This window comes from Haliaeetus albicilla, chromosome 17, assembly GCF_947461875.1.
Source record: "Haliaeetus albicilla chromosome 17, bHalAlb1.1, whole genome shotgun sequence".
Classification (NCBI taxonomy): domain Eukaryota; kingdom Metazoa; phylum Chordata; class Aves; order Accipitriformes; family Accipitridae; genus Haliaeetus; species Haliaeetus albicilla.
Genome location: NC_091499.1, coordinates 18,381,296 through 18,404,399, shown reverse-complemented (window position 1 = coordinate 18,404,399; position 23,104 = coordinate 18,381,296). Strand labels below are relative to the sequence as shown.

General features: G+C 35.4%; 1 protein-coding gene across 4 annotated transcripts in view; it reads right to left on the bottom strand.

Annotated features, from left to right (window-relative positions):
* Window positions 1–223: 223 nt before the first annotated feature.
* The window catches only part of GRIK2 (glutamate ionotropic receptor kainate type subunit 2), a 421,417-nt gene continuing 398,536 nt past the window's right edge, over window positions 224–23,104 (bottom strand). For 2 of the 4 annotated variants that reach the window (XM_069804941.1, XM_069804944.1), the window contains 2 exons: window positions 20,061–20,311; window positions 224–5,231 (listed from right to left, as the gene is read on the bottom strand). In XM_069804941.1, coding sequence (XP_069661042.1) covers window positions 5,067–5,231; window positions 20,061–20,311 — 416 coding nt within the window. In that variant the 3' untranslated portion in view covers window positions 224–5,066. Of the gene's footprint in view, window positions 5,232–11,515; window positions 11,967–16,827; window positions 19,861–20,060; window positions 20,312–23,104 lie in introns of those variants that run through there. The other 2 variants (XM_069804945.1, XM_069804943.1) reach the window with 2 other exon arrangements.

Genomic DNA, 23,104 nt, shown 5'->3' with positions numbered 1-23,104 from the left:
AAACCTTTATAGATGCTATGTGACCATGATGTTCTATACGCCTATAACCCAGCCATGTAGGGAAATCTCCAGTAAGATGAGTCATTGTGATAGCTCCTTTGGGTTGGTTTTATTATTTTTATTTTTCGATTATTCTATTGCTGTAGTAATTAGGATTTCAGGCAATGAGCTAAAACAATATATTACTAGACTGGCAGTCAATCAGATCACTATCACTTCAAACATCATTTAAGAAGATCTACTTTTTTTATTATTTATATAGCTCCATAGTTCATGGTGCTACATAGAACAAATCAAAGACAGATTCCCTGCCCCCTAAGAGCTTACAGTCTAGGCAAGTACAAGAACAACAGGAGAAGTTAACACAGGCAGGGGACAGAGAGGGGTAGTAAATGAAAAGAAGGACAATTAGATTACAGTCACATGAAAAGCTAGTGTGTTTGTCTTGGTGGATACAAACTGGGGAGATGAGGTTCTTCAGTAACCTTATTTTTAATTAGAACTACATTTTATAGGAAAGCCAGAAGAAAAGGGGTTTGAAAATAAATTTGAAAGTGTAAGAGGTGCTTGTAGGAAGGCAAAGAGGCAAGACTGGAAGGGAACAGGACACTAACATATTTGAGGTTGGAAAGCGATGATCTTGGATGTCAGATGAATCAACCTCAGCGACCCTTTCTTTTCTTACACGCCTTTGAAAATATGACAAAAAGCACAATTGCTCCTGTACACCTAAACGCAGGCTGGTATTGTATTTTGCCTTTAATATTGTATCAGTACACAATTTGGGGATGTATTGGACAAAATCTTGGTTCCTCTGAAGTAGGAGTATTGACGCTGCTTTCAAAGTAGTCAGCATTGCAATCATATTTTGTGATTGTTGATGTATTTGGAGACTAATGTATTTGGCAACTAAGTGAAGTTGTGTCTAAAGTACTTTAAATATTTTTCTAATATCCTTATAATAATAATAATAATAAAAAATATTTTATAGCATTATCTTTTACCTCTTAGTATGCCGTTATCTCTGCTCATGACCCTTTTTCCCTGAAAACATTTTGATTTTGTAGAATATCAGGGCATTTCTCCTACTTCTATTTGAGGCTTTGGTGGGGAGGTTTTCTTCATAAATTATGTCTTTTTCATTCTGAAATATTAATTAGTTAGTGTAATAGGGCTAAACAGAGTTATTTTGGTTTCTTGGAAGACTCTATGGATGAAACCAGGAAGGATTAATGCACAGACCCTCAAGTAATATAAACATGAAAGAAAAGGTTCTGTCAAACCTATACTGAATTCTTCAACTGAAAATTGAGATAGATAGAAACTTCAGAAAGTAATATCTCATACAAAACTTGCAGATACTTCCTGGATGTGTTTGTATTTGTGTTTATGTAATAGGAGAATACTATGAAATTGCCTGCTGATGTCTATAATCAGCCAAATACTCATTTATTATAAAGCACCACATATATCTTGATTTCCTCCAACTATTTGGCTCAGAATTTTCACTACCACTCCTTCACAAATGACATTTATCAATAAGCTAAAGGGGTTTTTGTCATTTATTCTGTAATAGCCACGTAGTTATCTATTGCTATATGACCATGCTGAGGCAACCTGAAGATCAAAATTGTGTGTCTTGAGATCCTTAAAGACTATAGACCTCTATCTTCCTTAAAACAGATACAGTAACACACACACACACACAAACAAAACAAAACAAAACAAGTCCTGTTCCATTTTTACCTCCAATTGTCATCCACCAGGTAGCACCATATAACTGAGTTATAACTGCTTTAAAAGTCTTCTCTAGAGTGACATTCAAGGTCATTCAGAGAAGCAACCATCATACTGTCCTGGGAAATCAACAGACTAATTGAGCTAATATATGAAACCACATAAAGCAGTTATGTACAGAGTCTGAATCTTCATGGGCCAGACACTCACTTCATTTTAGCTGGTATAGTTCCATTGATTTTAATGACCCTATAGAAATTTATACTACATGAGAATTTGGGAATTTGGGACTAGCCATTCAGAGGCCTTTCAAAATGAGGAAGTTTTCTTCAGAATTGAGGATTTCCTTCACAACAGTGAAGGGAAAATGAACCGTTGAGCTTTCTGGAGTAGAAAACTACCAGTAGTATTTTCTACTACTTTGGGGGTCAACTCTTTATTAGTCATTTTTCCTTAAATGTGTTCATTTTCTGTGAAAAATACAGAAATAATTACTAATGCACAACAAAGTAACTATGAATTAGTGTACGATTTTTAAAAAAAAGCCATTATCCTACTATGCATCTGTGGAGCCATGCATTTCTAGTCTTGATCTTAAATACAAATCTCCAGTTACTTTGCATATTTCCCTTAATAATGGAAGGCTGAAATTCTCACGGAAATCTTAATTAAGCCACACTACTTCTGTGTTAGGATTTTTGTTCCTTGGGGGACTTTGACCCAATAAAACATTTGGTACATATTCTGCATTCACACTTCGGCTCACATAAAGCTTAATGAGAATTAGTCATGTGCATCAAGGTGAGAATGGAATCCTGCTTATTTCAACACCCTTAATGGAGAAAAGAAAGGTTTGTTTGAATATAATACAGCATTTTATTACATGATTTTACAAATTTTATTGTAAATCATCAATCAAATGCAATAGCCAATTTTTTTTTTCCATTCCAAACCATCATAATTAGGAGTTTTCATTGTGTTGTACGACAATTACTTTCTTCCCCTTTGTATTTTAAAGAATTAACTTAAATATGTATTATGTAAGTATACTCATTTTCAGAATCTTTGCTGAAGGTGTTTTTATCTTGTTTATACTTCAGACAAAGATAATCTGTTCTTTGTTATCACATAAATGGGGGTGAAACTCTCACAAATATAAGGAAATTTGCTTTCTCAGTCCCTGTTGACAATGGAAATGGCCAGCTCAGTCTCTATGAAGATTTATGAGAACCGGGTAGTAGACACAAACCTCCCCTTCCCCCCCACATTTCATAATACAATTTCTACAATTTGAATGAAATATCTTTTATTCCTGTGCTAGAAAGTTGATGATAAGATTAAACTAAGCCCCAGTAAAGAAATAACCTCATTACTCGCCAATGACTGATTATCTATGATAATTTAAAAGGGTTTTTTAAAATTAGTCAAATTAATTATTTTCCATATAAAGACCATCTTCATAATCTTTTTTGATTGATATAGCATTCCTACATAGCCCACCCTATACATTTTTTGTTGAGATACAAATAAATTTACAGTAGACGGAGGTGCAAGACTCAGCATCTGTAGGGCACTATTTCAAAATGTTATGTCCAGGAACTCACCACAGGCAGGACATATAAATTAGCTAAGAGCCAGATCCTGCAAAAACTTATCACAATGTGCTGTACTGGCTTCTCTCAGAAATCCCAGCAAACTCTCTGGCCACATGTTTAGTGGCAAGAGGCAGCAGGATAGGGCACTAAGCTGAGACTAAGTACCAGTACTGACACAAAGTACTGTACATAAGTTGCTCAAATCACACGGCAAAAACAAAACAACTAAAACTGACATAATTTTAATGCTTTTTTTTTTTTTTTTTAATTTTGTGCATTGGATTCAAACAGCAAACTGAGTGCACTTAAACTGTTATCACAATGTGGTCAAGAGGTCTGTGTCTTTTACCATTTACACACAATTGTTCATGACAGCATGTTATCAGCCTAGTGGAAACCAGGGGTGTAGCATGGTAAGCAGTGATGGTAGTGCACCTATTTTTTATATTATCTAACTTGAAAATATGTCTCTTCTAAGATTCCTTTTTCTTGATAAAAATAGTTTTCACCAAACGTTGGTGGTGCACACGCACTACCATTCATGCTTGGCATCACACCCCTGACAGAAACACATGTTCTTATTTTGTTGATAAAAAGTATTACAAAAATTTCCATACAAAAACTATTTTCATAGAAATCTTGCATTTCCACAAATAAACCTGAACATTTTTTTTTTGGAAAAAAAAAAAACTGCTCAAGAATTTTGTTCATTTAGTACTGTGACTGTATTGAAAAATGCAGTCCTCCTTAAAGTTCTCCACATTCACTTCTTTTAGGTGACCCATCCCACTTCCAATATTAGCGAGAATTGCACAGGCTCCATTGAGTTCAATTAGTAGCAGGAACAAGGGTTTCAAAATCCCTCCAGGCTAAAATGCAAGCCCTCTATGTGTGAAATACACGGCTTCCCACCCCCCTCCCTCTTTTCACAATTAAAGAAAAAAAGTAATTGCTTATATCTAAAGGTTGTAAGATACATTCCTTTGTACTAAGGAAACTTTCATTCATCTAAAAATTGGGTCAAAATTATGGATTTTTTTTGTTGTTTTTTTTAGATCAAAGTTCCAGCCCAGGTAAATTTAAGTTACTGATTTTTTTTTAATTATTATTTAATTACTTAGTTCAGTGACACAGACAGTCCCATAAGCAGGTGAGCATCCTCATATTTATCCTTCTACTCATGGGATTCATGTTTCTTCACTTTAACATTTCTCCCATCCAGGAAGCTCATATCGCCTGTCCAGATGGTAGTTTCAGTCTACCAGCAGTTACCAACTCTTCTATGCTTGGAAGTTCAGAAGAACATATGGTTTCTAGTTCCACTACAGTTTTGAGATATTACTTTTACTAGACTCCTTCCGTGGTTAGTATCATCTTGGACATTTATTCTCCATCTCCTGGCAACTGTTGAACTTCAAAAGGAACCTGTAATTTCTCACTGAGACTGCATTTGAAACCAGCCACAAAACTCACATGGAACATTCATTCATTCAGAATGGTGGAAACCCATGACGAACAGTGTAACCCCGCATAACTTGGTTGATCCATGATGCTTGTGATTCGAGTCTGGCCATTGCAACTGCTGAGATCACAGAGTCTCTAGTTCATAGACACAGCGGCATGAGGTAACTCATTTTATTTTGCACAGGTTGCATATTTCCACAGGAAACATTCTCGCAAGTTTGTTTGGAAAAAAGACGACAGTTTGTGCTTGGGGTATTTGGCTTCCCAGCTCTATGCCATGGTTTCTTTACCCGGCAACCTTCTGTCGTTAAACGTGTGCATGTTGATTACTTCTTCTGTTTTCACAATAACGGGGGCCTGTGGCTTGTGTTTTAATCGACGCTGACACTTCAGAGACATCCTTAGCTCCTCTACCATGGCACTACAGAAGGACCTCTACAGAGGGAAATAGAGGAAGAAGAAAAAACATCTATAAGAAATGTCTTGCTGCAATGTCTAGAAGTAGAGTCTCACTCTATTGGCACAGCCTTGTCAGTCCTGTAAGTTTGCCTTGTCTCAGCCTGGAGCTCATAACAAATTGCTGTCTTTTAAATATGCATCACATAATAATTAAAATGACTTATCAAACTGTGATGACTCAGTGAAAAAATCACCTTGTCTCTACAATTATTCATCTGGCAGCTACTAACTACGAATACAGATAATACATAAAAATATTTCAAACAGATGTTCTGTTAACATAGGTAAGCCTTACAGGATAGCATCTGAATGTAACATGTATATTAGGTATTCAGTAAAATCTCCTTGCCCATATTTCAAAATAATAATTTCATTTCCATATGATTTAAATACCTGTTCCTCAACAAAACAAGTCTTAGTATAGGAAGTTTACCTGAATTAATGTTTAAATACTGTTAAAATGCATATCCATTACTGAAAACTAAAATCTACTCCATTATTTTTAATATCTTCTGTATCTAAACACTTCTTCCACTGCTGACTATCATTTGTGGAGTTTTGCCCAAAATATTCAGTTTCATTGATCTTTATGAAGAGCGTATTATCAGAAAAAAGGTTTATTAACATGTTTTCATCAAAAGCTAGATCCTCAAAGCCCTTTTTCCATTTTACAGTGCAAGAAATCTGAAAAGTAAAATAAAACCTTCCTTATTCCCTCAGTCTGACTGAATTCTCAACTGCTAATAGTGTGCTGAGCAATTAGCCTCTCCTCAGTGTGCAAATCGGAGTATGGATGAAATATGGAAGGAAGAGGAGTCGCAGTTTTGGTGTCTGTGAATTAACCACTTTTATCATATACTTTAACTTAAATGTTTTACAGCTAATGGCAAAATGTATTAACTAAATAACATATCCCAGAGCCTGAGATGTTATGACAAGCCTCTGACAATTTCTCTCACCCAAAGAAAATTTGAGGTATGATCTAGCCCTTCGCATTCTGCTTTCTTAATAACTAATCTCGAGTCCAAAGAGATGATCTGGGGGGGGAGGGGGGAGGGAAGAGACAGCGCACCTAGAATTACTGTAAATATCTCCTGATCATTTTTTGATTTTGTGTGATTAGTAGTAGGTTATCAGTCAATATATAATTGTCTAATTTATCTCCCAAATCAAGAACTCTGCTTTATTTGTAAACTGTTACATCTCCACTATTTGTAAACTGTTTATTTGTAAACTGTTACATCTCCATTATTCATACAAACCCGGAGTTTGGAGATTAGATCCAGAAAATATTTAAGCACCTCACCCCACCTAGTTCTTTGAGAACCTAAATTGAAACTGTGTTTATCAAAGTCTGCATTCAACTTCCAACCTCCAGGGCTGAAGGCACTCTGAGCAGTAAAGCACTCAGTTTTCCACATCAAATTTTATAGGTTTGTCATTTGGCAACAGTAAGTAGAAGTTCTGCTAAACACATTGGTGCTTGGCTTAGTCCTGGATCCCATCGGAATTCACACTCAGGTTCCCCATGAGTAAGGTCGTCAGTCCAGTAGGTATGCTCTGAAAGGACCTAACAAATCCAGTTCCTCAAAAAAAGCGGCAACTGCTAAAGAAGGACACATGGCAGACATCACAACTTTCTTCTGTGCAGCCAAACATCAGCTGGAGCATTAGAGCTGAATGTGATACACATTTGAGAGTATCAATTCAATAGTGTCTTCTGCCAGAAGAGATTTAAGCTTCAGTGTCTCAGCAAAGGGGTGTAACCTACAGGCATTACACCATTTCAAGGTAAAAACACTGGCAGTTTCCACCCACTGATCCTATTCCACTTCACATGGAAGCAGTTAACAGAGGCAGAGCAGGAGAAAGGGAGAGAGGGAGAACATGGGCTGTTCTGTCAATTAGGGATCGGAGCACACAGTGGCAGAGGAAAGGCTTCAGTGTTAATTCCTGTTTCAGTGACGACTTCAGTATTTTCATATAAAATTCTGTTTAGTGCAAAAGAGCGCAAACATGAGTTGTCCCAGTCATGGGTTAGAACTGAACCTGAATCCCCCAAATACTGAACAAAGGCCCTCTTCCCTAATCCTTTGCATGAATAAGGGAATAGGCAGGTGGGAAGGAAAGGGTAATCTTACTCTGGTTGTGATACTCTTCCTTTCAAACATTCTTTTCTCCTGCTGAGTTTGAAATAAAGGAATGACACCTACTCGACTTATGATAGAAAGGGTTTAGCCACCTACAGCTAAGAAAAGTTAAAGTTGTAAATCCAAAGCAGAGGAAATATATCTCTCTGGTGTAGAGTCAAGCACAAGTCCTTCAGAGGCCAAAGTTCAAGACAAAATTCATCATTTCTGGCTGGCATATCTGGCTGGAGTGGTTTCTACAAGGGACACTGATTAGCAATCCCTTTTAAAAATGTTCTGGTGCACTGGGTTGACATCCAAGACAGAATTTATGGCTTTCATTGCGTGAATGAGGTGGCTAAAATTTCTAATTAATTGAATGGTCTGAGCTGTAATATGTCAGATCTTCATGCGTAAGGTATCTTTGTTTAGCATTGTGTGGAAAGCAGGAAACTGTACCTCCTTCTTATCCAGCTATGGTTTGAAAGAAAATATTCAATTCTTTTAGACTTTCTCTTTTTTTAAGAAAGTGCTGTTGCTTAACATCAGAACTGTAGTTATGATTCTGAATCTGAAATTAAACCTGAAGTCTTTCAAAAGGGTGAGATTTAATTTAATAGTCCCTAATGGTTTACAACCTAAATTGCTAAGGCTTACAGATCTTGGCATTTTCACTATGTGGGGAACCTAGCACATAACTCAGGAATTTCACAGGGAATCCATTAGGAAGTAAATGCTGCAACTCTCAGTGCTACACTACCTCCAGCCATTATATGGCTCTCACTTCTGGAATTAAACACCTAACTGAAACATTCTGAGGAACAAAATCCTTCCAAATTTAAAAATGGTGGATTAGCACTTATCACTTTCAAGATTGTGTCCCTTGTCTTTTCTTGCCAAGACATCTAACAAGAGAGCCAAAACACAGTGAATCCTTTTCAAGATGCAGCAATCCACCAAAACCTTTTGCAAAGATCTGCAAGCACTCACCAAAGGGTATAAATTTTTAGGTAATATCAGTAGGAACAGGATTACAATCAATAGCCCAGAGGTAAGAAGGTACATGCACTTGATGCTAACATTCTGAAATATCCTGAAAATGAGCTCTCAAGAAACTTGCCAACACATTTTATCTGAGAATCTTACCTGGATCTGAAAACTCATTAAATGAGAAATGTTGGCAAGACTGACAGTCTTAAAAAGGCAGTTAACACAATTTTGAGATAGTTATTTTATCTAGAAAATTCTTCCATTCTGTGTTTTCAAATTATTTTGTATAAATTAAGTTCACGGGAACTTCTCTGCATATATTGCATTAAAAATATGATTTAATTACTTCATTTACTAAGTCTTTTATGTATGCTATGTATTTTAAAATATCGAATGTCTGAAAACAATAAACAGTATTAGCTCCCAGACAGTACCATTATTTTGGTAACTGAGCACTGAATAAAAGAAATATTACATCTCTTTTTTTTTTTTTTTTTTTTTTTTTTTAAATTTCACTCACTGAATTAGTCATGTATTTTAAAAAAGATTAATTCAAGGCTATGTAAAAGTTCATGACCTTGATTCTTATTCTTCTTTGGGTTCTAACTGAGAAATATAAGGAAGAGTTTTCCCACATATTGCAAAATCATGTTCAAAGAAGGTTTACAAAGGATTACTTTATGTTTGATCCGGTATTTTTAATAGAAAGTCTTTTCTTGTTTCATTTCAACTCAAATCTGTGTACAGTCTCCATTTTCTGTACAGTTAAACTTTGTGTTCTTTCACTGTTAGTATACAACATTTGGATAATAAGACATGACAAAAAGCAGCAGCTCTAGAATACTTTTTTTTTGACAGACAAATGACATTTTCAGATATGATTTTAGAAAATATAATCCAATGTCTTGATCCTGAATTCAATTGACCATTGTTAGGGAAAAACAGTGAAATGTTTACAGAACTTATAGGCTATATTTCAGAACTGTTGTCCGTCATGAAATTGAGCACTTTTAGTATATATTACAAGACTCTATTTAATTCAAGGAAAATAACCTTTTACTCCCAACTTACCTTCCACACTGCAGGCCTGTTACAAGAACATCAGTTAATATTGATTTTTCACCAACCCTTACAAAATGGTAAGTTGTCTTCTTAAATGTTACCAGAAAGTAAATACTGCCTCCAAGTCATCTTAGATATAATCAAATAGTAGAAGAGTTGAAGGAAGGCATACAGTTCTCTAAATAGTGCAGTGAAGTGCAACTGTTTTGTTGCAGCAAATCACTACAAAACATTAGAAAAAAGAGCTGCAATTCTAAGTGGGGATTCTAAGTGCAATTCTAAGTTCAAGTGTACAAAAGAAAATTTTAATCAGAACCATAGTTCTTAGCCTTTTAACACAAAGCAATTTTGAAAAAGCGCATCTCCTTAAGAAGAGTAAAGAAGTAAGTGGTATCTCTGTCATTCTTTGCCACAGCTGACAGCTCACAAGTCATGCAGAATCAAGATGATAATTTTGCAAAATGTTACCACTGTTTACAATCTACTTAGACAGCTCGTGCGTGGCTTTACTGCCTGAGAAAAAAATGTATCTTTGCGTGTATGTATTAATATGAAAGCTAATTAATTAATATTAAGCTGTTTTCATTATATTGCTTTATAGGAATTTAGAAAGGTAATTAGAAATTATATTAGCATTTGTTAGAATTATGAGACTATCACCATAGATTTTGCTTTTAACAGCCTAAAAAGAGCAACAGAAAGACAGGAATGGCAAACTGCACCACTCTTAACATTCTAAGTGAATAATATTCAATGTGTTTTAAATACAAAAATTTCCAATTGCTTGCTATTTTACATTTTTTCCCCTTTGATGCAGTTAATATTAAGTTGACTATCAACGTTCAATAAAAAACTGTAAGATTTACTCAGAAGTTCATTACTTCCAGTTTGGTGTGTCAGATATTATTTGAAGCCTTGTTTAATATTCTTAAAGCAGTAAGAGCAGTAATCCTGCATCATCTTGTTGTGTTATGGGTCAGTGTTCTAGCATCTAGTAGGATATATCAATCAAACTGGTTTTCATCTTCTTGAAGTTCGCTGAGAATGAATGCACAGCCCTACCCTGACCCTCCCTCCTAATCGGTTTCTGCTTCCATGTGACACTCCTCCAGTATTTTGAATGTCTGTATGGAAAACCTGTCAATCTTAAAATACCCTAGACAGAAACTTGAATCCTAGCAAAATGTTGTCTTAGGATCACAAGGTGAACAATTAATGGAATGAAAATAACCTCAGAAAAAGAGAAATTATATTTCATTGTAGTTGAAGAATTACCATTTCAAAAGAAGTTAAAGTGTACTTGTAATGATCAGATTTTTAGGTTGCTTAGTTATATACTTAGTCTTAGACATGATTGTTGATCGAAGGTTGTACGCATATGTATGTACATACATCTATATACACACACATAATATGGTTACATTAAAAATATTATGCCACAGACTTTTCTGATGTAGTACATTTTCAATCCATAGCAAGTATAATGCACAAGTACACTGCAGACTGAGTTCACATCAATTAGCTGAGCATACAACTAATATAATCTCATTTTCAGATTTAGCAATTATTGCTTTTTTGGTAGAAGTAGCAGGAGCAGCCATTTTAGGAAGTTATTTTCAGGCAAAAATTTATGAGAGATTTCATTGCCTACTGAAATAAAGACAATAATATCAAGCAGAATGAAAATTTTAATTCCATAAATTAAGCTTTGCTTCCACCATAGTATCTACAAAGTCAAGACCAGTACAGTTGTTCCAGACAGCCTGGTGAAGCATGAGGTGCTTCACCCTGTAACTGAATTGAACGCTGATTGTTTCAAGGACTTTTCTAGCTATTTTATGGAGAGGATCAACAAGAATCTGATGGGACTGACCCTTCCTGTAACAAGACAACACTGAAATAATCTTCCATGGGCTGAAGTGCTCACTGAGTTTGAGAGTTATGTGATGAACTTAGGTGACATACAGGACCTCATTGCAGACCACTTCTAGCATATATTGTTAGTGTCTCCCAGTGGGACAGAAAGATTCCAGCTTGCCTTAAATAAATTATGAATTGCTGTCCAAAAAAACAATTCAGCCACTCTCAAATTCTAAAGTTTGTTTCCTGACAAAACAAAATGAACTCTGGTGGATGACAGAGACTTCTGGAAAGCAAGTGTGAGTCCATTTAAGGTCTTCTGAAACTATTTAACCTGGTTTCCAGTCTGAGTGCATCCTGACAGCTACACTAGTTCCTGTGGCTGCTGGGAAACTCCTATCAGTGCAGAAAGCTTTTCCAAAGGTGGCTTCATTTAGCTTTGCCAGCAGCCTTTCTGGCCATTGCACTGACCATGATGTTTGTCTGACTCACCTGTGGACCTAGGCTGGGGCAGATGGGATTGCACTTGTGTGGTTCCACTCTTTCCTCTCAGAGATATCCCAGAGGGTGGCATAGGGCAATTGCTCATCAGCCCCGAGGGCTCTCTCTCATGCAGGATTCCACAAGGTTTCATCCTGTCATCTCTCCTTTCAACATGTATATGAGGCCACTGAGGAGATAATGAAATAATTTGGGCTGTGGTGTCATCGGCACGTAGATGATACACAGTCCTACTGTCTTGTCAGACCAGGATGGTGCAGTCATTTTGTGCTTCCAGTACCTGGCTGAAATAGGGGTACGATGGCAGCTTAACCCTAGGGAGATAGGTGCTATGTTGGACAAGTAGAGGGAAGTATTCAGAAGATATTATCTACCCTTATTATTCAGTTTCATCTCTTGCGAAAGAGGCTCACGGTCTCAGATTTCGCAAGGTTCCTAAGTTTGGTTCTGGGTTTTCAAATTGGATCAGTAGAGGTAAGTACTGTGTTTCAGTCAGTGGCAATAATTTCTACTGGTGTGAAGCTTGTCACACCAGTCCAGGTCTTCTTCCAGAACATATTGCTACGGTCCATGGACAATGGCTACAAATGACTGCCAGGTGTTTAACAACTACTGATAGCAATTCATACTACTTCAGCCATGTAGCTGCTGCTGAGCAAATAAATAACAGAATATATGGTACTGCCTATCTGATTTAGAAACGTATCCAATGCAACATTTTAATGGTTCCGTATGTTGCAATCACAGCTGTGCAGGGTATTTCTCTGCCTTTCAGCAGAGATGATCCTGACTGCACTGAAATCAGTCACCTGAGATCTTGCACTCAGCCACTGGATGTGAAAGTTCATTCCCCTGTTAAATCACTTTTGATCCTAGATCTAAATTCATTCTCTGTTCGTCCAAGGAAGGTCAGGTTTGCTGATCCTTGGGCATGGTGAAAGAAAGTGATGACGATATGTAATTAATCCTTTGGAGTATGAATCTATCTGGATTAAAATACTGTATATAATACCATATAGTTTAATTTGAAAATAAATAGTACATCTTACAGAGACATTTTAGAAAATAAATACAACCTTTTTTACCTGAGTCCAGCTGTATCTAAACAGCTTTTTTTAGTTTGCTGAGCTAAAGTCTACTGGACATTATTCACTGTAAAAATTTATATTAGTTTTATAGTTCAGTGTGATAGTATAGACTTAATATAAAATTTGGCATGGCCTCAAATCATATTGAACAGAGAGAGACTATTAGTATTAACTTAATGCCAACGGTTTCTACTGTTTTGGAAACACTAACTATTATGGTCATATTGCACTACATACTATCAAAATGGTTAGCATCTGTTTCTCTATAATTACATGGTTTCATCTGGCAGTTTAGGATATTTTCTCTGTCTAGAAGGCAGCTGGAAGTGCTTGTTGTTACTTTGCTAGCTTATATAAAAGTCAAAGTAATCTAAATCAGATGAACTGAACTGTGTTTGCTACTACGCTTAGCTATAGTTTAGCTGGTTAACTCAAAATGCAAAGTTTAATATTTATATATTAAAATATTTATACATGTCATGTTCAAGTAATATTTAGGGGAAGAAAATGAAAAATTATTAGAAAGACATGAATGTTCTATAATCTGACATTTTTTCCCTTAAGAATGAAGAAAATATTCTTTTTATAGGAGCCAAAAATTATATAATGTGAATGTTTCTTCTTTCTACTGATGAGTGGAAGTGAACTATACTTGCTATAAAATAAATGACATGTAGAGGTTTAAAAAAATTTTTTATATAACTTTAAATTCCTGTCAAACATAAAATATTCCATAACTCAGACCTGTAATTTAAGCACTGATCTTCGAATATCTGAATATCTGAATATCTGTGGCGCAATAGTGAGCCTCCTGAAATCATATTCCTACATTTTTATTTGTGCAATGGTCAGCTTTACATACACTTCTAATCTTTCTGTTCTTTGTTTCTTGAATGATACAAATTAAGATATTAAAAATACCTCAAAAGCAATGTTCATTACCAAACAGATATCAGTTGAACTGCAATCAAAAATCAAAATAGAGATCTTGTTTACAATGTTTTATTGTTTGCAAATTATTTTTAAAACGCCACAGTCAGTCAAATTGCTTTTTTCCACTTTCCATTTTTGTCTTTTCATATCATTTTTTCTGTGAAAGTTGGGGGGTTTTGTGGGTTTGATTTTGGTTTGGGTGTTTTTGTTTTGTTTTGTTGGGTTTTGTAACAGTTCCTTCCATTATAAAATATCCTCTAATATATACTTAGGTGGCTTCCAAGAGGGCATTTAATTATAATTAATACCTCAACTTCAAGTAATCTGTACACTTACATACACATAAATTAGCCATACAAGTCTATACAACCACATACAGTGCTCAAGGGAGTACAGGATGATAGAAGTTCCCAATTTTCCAACTGCATATCTGCAGAATGCAATGTGCTAAGGTTGGAAAAACATTTCCTTTTATAAGCTGTCAGAGCTGCTGCTGCTTTTCCCAGCCAACATTAAAAATTCCGAGGTTACTCCATTACAAAATATGACATGACAATACAGACTACATCACTGACTGTATGTTGTATAAAAGTTACTTGAGATATAAATCCCAAATTTTTACTTTGATTCACCAAAAATGCCCACATTCTTTTGTTTGTTGTAGCCTGAGGAACAGGCTTTTCAACTTTAAAATCTTTTGAACTTGCCTCCCCTTGGAAAGGAAAAAACCCAAAAAATCGCTAGGCTGGGATTTACTTTGGGGTTGTTCCAAAACTATTATAAACTACTGTCCCAAATATCAAAGGCTTTTGATATTAAACTATTAGGAATATCCTCTGAACTCCAATAACACTGACATAACTGCATTTTTTGAGAAAGTAATGAAAAAGACTTTAATGAAAACTAATTTAGTAAAATTCAGAAAAAAAACCCAAACCATAAAATACTCGGGTGAAGTAAGAAGGGATCCTAAAAATCTTTTCATTTTTCATATGAAATTATCATGGTAATTTTGTTTTGCACTGTTGGTAAGATAACTATTAAAACAAAGATGGAAATACTGACTTTCTACATATCCTGCTGATAAAGAAGAATCCACAATATTTCAGTACTGATTAACTTCTTCCTGTAAGACCATTCTATATAGGACAAGCTACATGTATGCACTTTACTCACCATAATTCTAAAAAGAAGCATTCTGAGACATAATTAATTGAATTTATCCTGGTGTAAACAGATTGTAGAAGGACCCTGGCGAATAACCTCACGTTAGCATTTACACTAACTTCATGTAAACATATGAAGAACAAGTTAAACCGTATTTGAGAGAAGCATGATCAGGACATGGTGTCAACTGTATATGGTTACGGCACAACATCTTTTTCAGCCTAGCAGCCCTTGGCCCCTCCTTGCCTCTCAGGAAAAGTGTGGGTCCACAACTTTACTAAAACCAGCTTTCAGGATAACTTCTCAAGCCAATGCCACCTTCTCCGAAGAAACCATGACCAGGATAGGTACAAGGATGACCATTTGCAAGGGTGACATGGACTCAATACTCTGAATTTCATCCTGAAGTTTTCAGCAGTGCACACATAGTTTCTACCACACAGCTGACACTTATGGTAATATCTAATCACTGTGTGAAGGTGATATCAAAATGGAAATAATCTCAGAGAAGACTTTGTAAAAAGAACCCAAACAAACAATAACAACAAAAAAACCCCCAAGTAAAAATGAAGGAAAGGTCAATAAATTTTCAAACTAAGAATCATTAATATATTATGCTAAATATCAATGGTCTTCAAGGTCAGTATTTTCTCTGGCCTTTATGATAATAATATGAGCTATAGAAAACTAAATGTATGAAATGGACATAAACCCATAACACATTGAAGTACATCAATAAACAAAAGGAGGAGGACATAGTAATTGTTTTAAATGGCTTCTGTTTCTAACTTTGCTTATTCACTGCCCTCTGAGTGCCTGTTAAAATCAGGGAGCAGGTCATTCACCAGCAAAAGCAATTATAAAATGCAAATGACTGAGCATTTATTGTCAAGATTGGCTAGATAAAAAAGGTCTGCTTAATAACATGTTTCCAAGCAGATGACATAATTAGATGTTTGTATCATAAACAATAGGAAAGAATACAAGCCTTTAGCATTTTTTAGAAAGGCTGCATATAAAAAATAGGTGAGCATTGTGACATAAATTCTATTAAAAGGTAACAATTAAATTTCCCTCTAAGAAATTATAAGGCACCATCTTGTGGTTACTCTGCAGGAATGCAATCAGGGCAGCCTCCAACCTGCCATCTCATCCTACCCCTTCCCGCTGTGTCAACAGGAATGTCAAAATTCTGCCATAAACAAGGACAATGCTTTGTCATTCCCAATACTTCCCCTGAAAAAAATCAGTGAGACTATGTACTAGGTAGGACTAGAGTGGTTATTTATCTCAAAATACACCCCAGTTTATCTCATTACTCAAATGTGTGTTAGAGGTAGGCAGCAAATTCAGAATTACTGGCAATCATAGCAAAACCACACTTAATTTCTAATAAGTTTAAGATCAAATACAACCATAACCTAAAATCTCTGCAGCTCAGTAAAGGTGCATGAATTTTTGAGCCAGCTAGAATCAGAAACTTCTATTCCTGTTATCCTTACATTATCAAAATGAAAACACGGTTTGTGCATTTTGCAGAAGGTCTTTGAAATTTTTGTACAAAATTTATTTTGGGCAAGAGTCAACCAGTTAAGTTTGTGCCACCTTCAAAGACATAGTTAGTCTCATATACATGTCAAAGTTCAGCATTCAGAATTTCTTGTTCAACAGAATCTCCAGTTGTAAGTAAAACACTGTTTTGTACGTAACACACATGTATATCCACAGCTACTGATGTCTGCTTTGGGTCCAGTCCTTCTAAGTGCTCATTCATTGTACCTTGTGAGATAAACTATCCAGACTGATCTTTCTCAACTCAATTGTGTAGGTGAGCTGTGAATTATTTAACACGAAAAGTTCAATTGGTTTTGTCTTTCTTGGGAAATGTATTTAAAATATAAACCAGTATCAATTTAGTTACTGTTTTTATTACTTTTATAATAAATTATAAATAAATAATGATTTCAGAGAGACTAATTTAACTGATGTTTAGTTTATGATTTGATCATATAACTCCAGAAATACTTTGTTGGTGTTATTCTTTCAGTACATTCCAAGATTTAATCTAGTATTTTATATTTTAGGAAGTCCATCAGATCTCTGCTAGTGAAACAAACAGTTAAGGTATACTGACACGTGTCTCATTTCACTTTATTTGAATTATTTAACAGTTCAAAATTAATAAAATTTACATCTGCTATTTTTTCACAAGCAGACCTAGTTCTGACCTGCTGATGGCTCAATGAGTTTTGAATGGCTATAAATGATAGCAGAATTGAATCCATATACTGTTCTTTTGATATCCGTCACATCTGGATCTTCTAGAAAATACTCAGTAAATTAGGTCACTCATTTTTCAAACAAGCTAGCCATATTAAGTGTCAGTGACTGACAGTCTACCTGTGATAACATCCAGGCTTAACTTTGCTTTTGAAAGATGTCAATGAAAGAGGAATTTCTCTGTGTCTGGAAAGTGTTGTGGTGGCATGAATTCATCTGTTTCCCAGAAGGACTACAGCTAGTGTCACATGTTTCCTTTGGACTTTTGAGCATATCAGGAGCCTGGATGTTCTGAACCACTTTGGTTACAAGATGCAACAGTTTTTTAGCAAACTTTGCTGCTTTTCTGAGCTCAATTCCTTTCAAATTTCACTCCTCCAATTAGGTTCACACCAGCCAGTGTCTCTGTTTACATGTGCACTCCAGGAGCAGGGTGACATTGAAAATGCTAAAAAAACGTATCTAGATTATACATTTTAAATCTGCATTGCCTCCCCACTGGAAGTGCAACTGTATACTTTGTATACATTAAAAAGCAGACACACATGATAATATGCCCATTTATACCCCAGGATACTCCATATACTCAGCAGCTGAAGTTATATGATTTCTTTTGTTTCCTTGGTTGCAAATATGACCTTTGATCTTCCCTGTTTCCAAATGTTGACAAGCTTTATACAAATGCCAGAATGACACTCTGATCCTAAAGGGATGAAACTATAAATGTTACCAAAACCAGGTGCCTCCTCTCTCCCCATGGGATAGCCAAGGCAGCATCACTTGCATGGTTTACTCATCCCAGCAGAGGAGATGTAGAGGCTGGAGACAGATGACTGTACTGCTTATCTCCCCTTTGGCTGCTGCCATTCCCTCTCCTAGGCAAAGGGGATCTGCGACATTTGGAGAGGGTGGAAAAAGACGTTCACTGAAGGTCTGTGGGTGCTGGGAGCAGAGTGGGTGAGGGGATGCTGGGGTAGGCCATGTGTAGGGATGCTGCTGGCATCATTCTCCTGTTAATTTCATTCCATCAGTAAAGTTCCACTGAAATTTTACTAGTCTCCTGACATCAGGGTATGTGGGTGTAGCAGGGAGGCGAGGGAAGGTAAGAGATTGGCAGCAAGGAGGAAAGAGAGGAGAGAGACCTGACTCTTTTAACTACTTCAGATTCAACTTTAGCTTTTTAAAGTATCTCAGTGTTTGATGATGAAACCTTTCTGGTACAAGTACTGTTAAAAGGTCAGATACCTCCAGTCATTGCTATCTCTATCCACCATTAACAAACAAAACTAAAAAAGAAGCAAATAAAAAAAAAACCACAAAAAAACCCCAACCCACAAAACCATAGGGCTTAGAGAAACAAGTCCTTAATTAAGAAGTTTCTGTTTGCTTCTTCACACAACTTCCAACACCCTGTTATTGGCACATAAGATAAGCATTCACACCCTGCAAAGTACTGAACTCATGTTACAAGATTTTTATCAAAACAGTCCTATTTTTCCAAACGAGTGCTTGTTAAAAATCCAGAAAAGCTAAACCGAATTATACTGATGTCCATATGAAATCCATATCCACCTTAGGAATGGATAAAAATTATTGAGACTGACATGGATTACTTAAGTAACTGGTATCTTTTTCCTCACAAATTCATTTCAGAAATATAACATTCCAATAGTATGTTAACAGAAAGGAATCAGCCTGTAGTATCATAAAGAAGAGGATTTAAATGGTCCTTTAACAATTTAATAAAATGTACCCATGTTCAAACTGTGTTTAGGATCGTGTAACCTCACATTGCCTTTGTGTATTATAAAAAACTACTTTAACAATATATTTATAACAGGACACTTGGATACGAAAAGGTTTCCTCAAAAGAAGTGAAAACAAATTATAAATTTTCTGAGTAATAATTCAAGTTACAGAAACTCACCAGTAGCATCTGGAAAAATACCAATATAAATATAGCTGTTGCATTTTGATCCTCAAAAGGAAAAGAAGAAAAAAAGAAAAAAACCTAGTAAAATCCAACAGTTTCTCTCAATTTTTAAAATTCAGAATTTGTCATAGCAATGAAATACACAGTTTGAGTTTAGGTTTTAACATGGGCACATATATAGAGAAAGATTAATTTATTTATTTTGCAAAAATGGTAATTCTAACTAAGAATTTCACAATATATTACTAGTGTTGGCAAAATTACAGTATTGTGGTTGTATAAATTTCAAGTACAGAACAAATTAACACTAGAATTTTCAAAACTGAGTCAGCTTGAAATTATAGGACACCATATCAGTAGTTAACCCACCAAAAAATGTCATGCTGATGTAATCTTTTCCAGATGCTACCAGGACAACTTTGCAAGCATAAATTTCTGTAAAGAACATTTCTATAGAGACATTTTCAGATTTTGACTTTGAGCTACAGACAGTTTGTCTTTTGAAAATCAGAATTATCTGTAGAAGATTAATTTGTTTCCCATTACAGTTTCGGATTTCTTCTTCATCCATAAAATTAACTGCAGTGAACTTCCAGGAGTAAAAAGCTGTCTTTTTTCAGGCTTGAATAAGAGGAGAAATAGTCACTTGTCCTGAAATCTGGCTACAATTAAACACATTGAAGACAAATTAAAAGCTGTAAATGTAAAACTTTGGGTACTTTGTTGTGATCCTTTGTTATACAAGTACTGTACCATACAATAAACAATCAGTATGTACCACCTACATTTCATTACCAAATCCTTAAAGTATTATTTAAATAGACCATAAATATAAAATAAAATAGGAAAAGACAATATTTACCTTTTCCAACTGGGCATTTTTTTTTGATTTATACAAAAACTCCCCCACTGCCACAAAGACAGAAAGCACCAATCCTGCTGCCAGCACGATGAAGATTCCTCCAATATTTTGAACTCCCAAAGCACTGGCCTCTTTACTTTCCTCCTCTGGGCAGCCATTGCCTCTCCACCACTTCTCTTTCATCATGTGGAGCTTGCCCTCCTCTTGCAGCTGAAGAATTGCTATAGTGATCTTGTCTCTATACGGAGAACCTAAAGAGACCACAGGGAACTTATATTGCATGGGGTAGATTTTAAGGAAGGTTAGTTATTCCTGATAAGAATAAAATATAATCTAATGTCACAGGAAAAACTGTATCCTCTACAACCATAACATTTATTGAAAAGCCATTTACATCTCACCACAGCCACACGGGTCACATAAATAAAAATCCCACATATGCACACACATATAAATATATATGCACAAAACTTGATCCAGCCGGTGATGCCTGTAAGCCAGGCAACGTGACACAACAAGTCCTATCACACTTAGTCCCATGGTCTCAAACATCTTCATGCCCAACTATTATATCCAGCCAAATAGTATTCATCTTTCAATTTCCATCAGGCTTTTAATTATGCCACAGTAGGTTTAATCTAATATACATAAATCTACAGGCTGTTGATTCATAGCTTGTTACCCTAAAGCTAATCCAGGGTCTGATATGTAACAAATGCTTTATACTATTACTTTGTTAAAAGAAGAAACAACGATTTATGCTTCAGGGTCAAGCCACAAAAGTCTCTATTTGGTAGATTGTCAGGCACTTAAGATACCTTCCAAGCACACACTTACTTATTAATAGTACCAGGCAGCAATGCATTCAGAAAGATAAGGTTAAGTGTGTTTGGATAACAGGGATGTACATTTTCATACTTTAATGTATTTCTTTGTCATAATTCAGTATTTTAAAATGACATGATAATTTTGTAGCTTTTGAACATTTCAATATTTCAAAGGGCAGTTCAAAGGGTAGGGTTGTATCTTTGTATGTCATCTGCTCCCTTTTTCTTTATATAGTGCATAAGGACTTTTCAATGAGTATTCTAAAATCTACATTAATTAATGGATAACGCCAATGGAGAAAGCTTTTCTTTTCTGAATGTTAGACAGTAAATCACATCAGTTAGAAGTGCTTCCTATGTTAAGATTTATGTAATGTTTAAGGAGAGAAAAAAAACCATCATTTTTCTTCTCCTCCTTCGAAAAATGGAACAAAAGACTCTTCATTAAAGTGGTTAAAAAATCCCAGGGAGAAAAAAAAAATAGATGAAAAGGCATGCCATCCCCTCATTCATGTGATATGAATGCAATTCTACAAAGAATCCCTCCTCTTTTTCTTTCTGTCATAATAATGCTACTTACTAGCTATAATTTTTACAGTGTTTCCTTTGACTGAGTAATAAAATGCATTTTCATTAACTCATTACCTTTTAAAAAAAAATCCTCAGCATCCTTTAGAAAGATGCTGTCCACTTGATTATTTCATGTACTGTGATCAACTGTGAAGGAGCTGAAGGAATGCATGGATAGGGTATTTTATACTCTTTACACTCTTGGAAAACATAAATTTTCTTCTGGGATTTCTTTCAATTTATTCTTTATTTCTTCAATTTCTTCTTACATATCTAGGGTTTATCAAGAGAATAAAGCTAACAGCAAAGGGTTGGACCATTAATTACAAAACACTCTGGGCTTTTCCTTTATTCCAGAACAAAAGGTGGGAAAAGCTGGCCTCAAACTATTTAAGTTGCAAGAACTTGTGCTTTTATCATCTATGCTTAGAAAAGAACAATGTTCTGTTCTAGGAGCTAAACTGTGTTTACACAGGACTATAAGGGAAGCAGAAAGAAAAGAAAACAAACTATTTTCTACTCCCTTGTGCATGCAGGGGCCTTAGTCACACCATTTCAGACCATCATGATTATGCTGAAACTCTGCAAAACCCTATACTTGACACATTTCTTCAGTCAGATGGAAGAAGGAAAGTGATTAGTCCACAAAAGCCTGGGGAAGTGTAAATGCATCTTATAATTTTGGGGGGGATATTTTCAGCATTACACTGCCTATAAATATTTAACAACAACTTAAATAACATTAGATTCTAAGAAATAATCTTGGACCCAGTTTAAGCCATCTTCTGATCTGACAGGCTGCTTTCTAATTAAACTGATTTGCATTTTGTTTCCATACTTTCTGTTGGTCTAAATATAGGCAGTACCAACTATTCTTCATGTATCATTTATATATTCTAGGGACCAGATTTGTACACATACAATTTTAGTCCATTTGAAGCACTTAAAAAATTAACTGAGGAATTCATAGACAGAAACAATAAAGCACAGACTAACAATTACTTAAATTTATGAGGACTGCATTAGAAGCATGCAGTTAATAGTGATTCAGTTCAACAGTATTTGTATCACTTACTGTTGGTGATTTGCAAAATTTTGCACAAATAGTTGTGGAGTGGACAGATTACAGAGCCTTTGGTGTTTCTACTGCAATATTTGTGTTTGTTATACCTTATTATCTTGTCTTAAAAGAGGTAATCTCACAAGTAAGGATCAATGTGGGATGACCAGCATTGCATACTGCTGCTGTTAAATTAAGCATTTAAAATTTTACACCCATGAAAAAGCTAGCATTCAATGCTGTAGCTCTATGTCTGAATGACTTACAATGTTCTAAATTAATTGATTCACATTTTGTAACAAATAATGAGTACACCTAATAATCTGATATTTGAAAAAAAGTAATTTTTAATGCTGTTTATACTGATCCAAGTAGTTATTATGAGAACAAGAGAGGCATAGCAATGACATTATTTGCTAAGGTTTTATTTGCTCCTAGGGTTTTTTTTTTTCTGATACAAGCTGGATTGCAAGTCCCAGCAATGGAAAATGCATCCAGAAGCACCTGAAGCAGCTAAGAGTATCATGGTCTGATCTGTGAATGACAAAATTAGCATACAAAAAGAAGAGAAAATAAATAGATAGTAT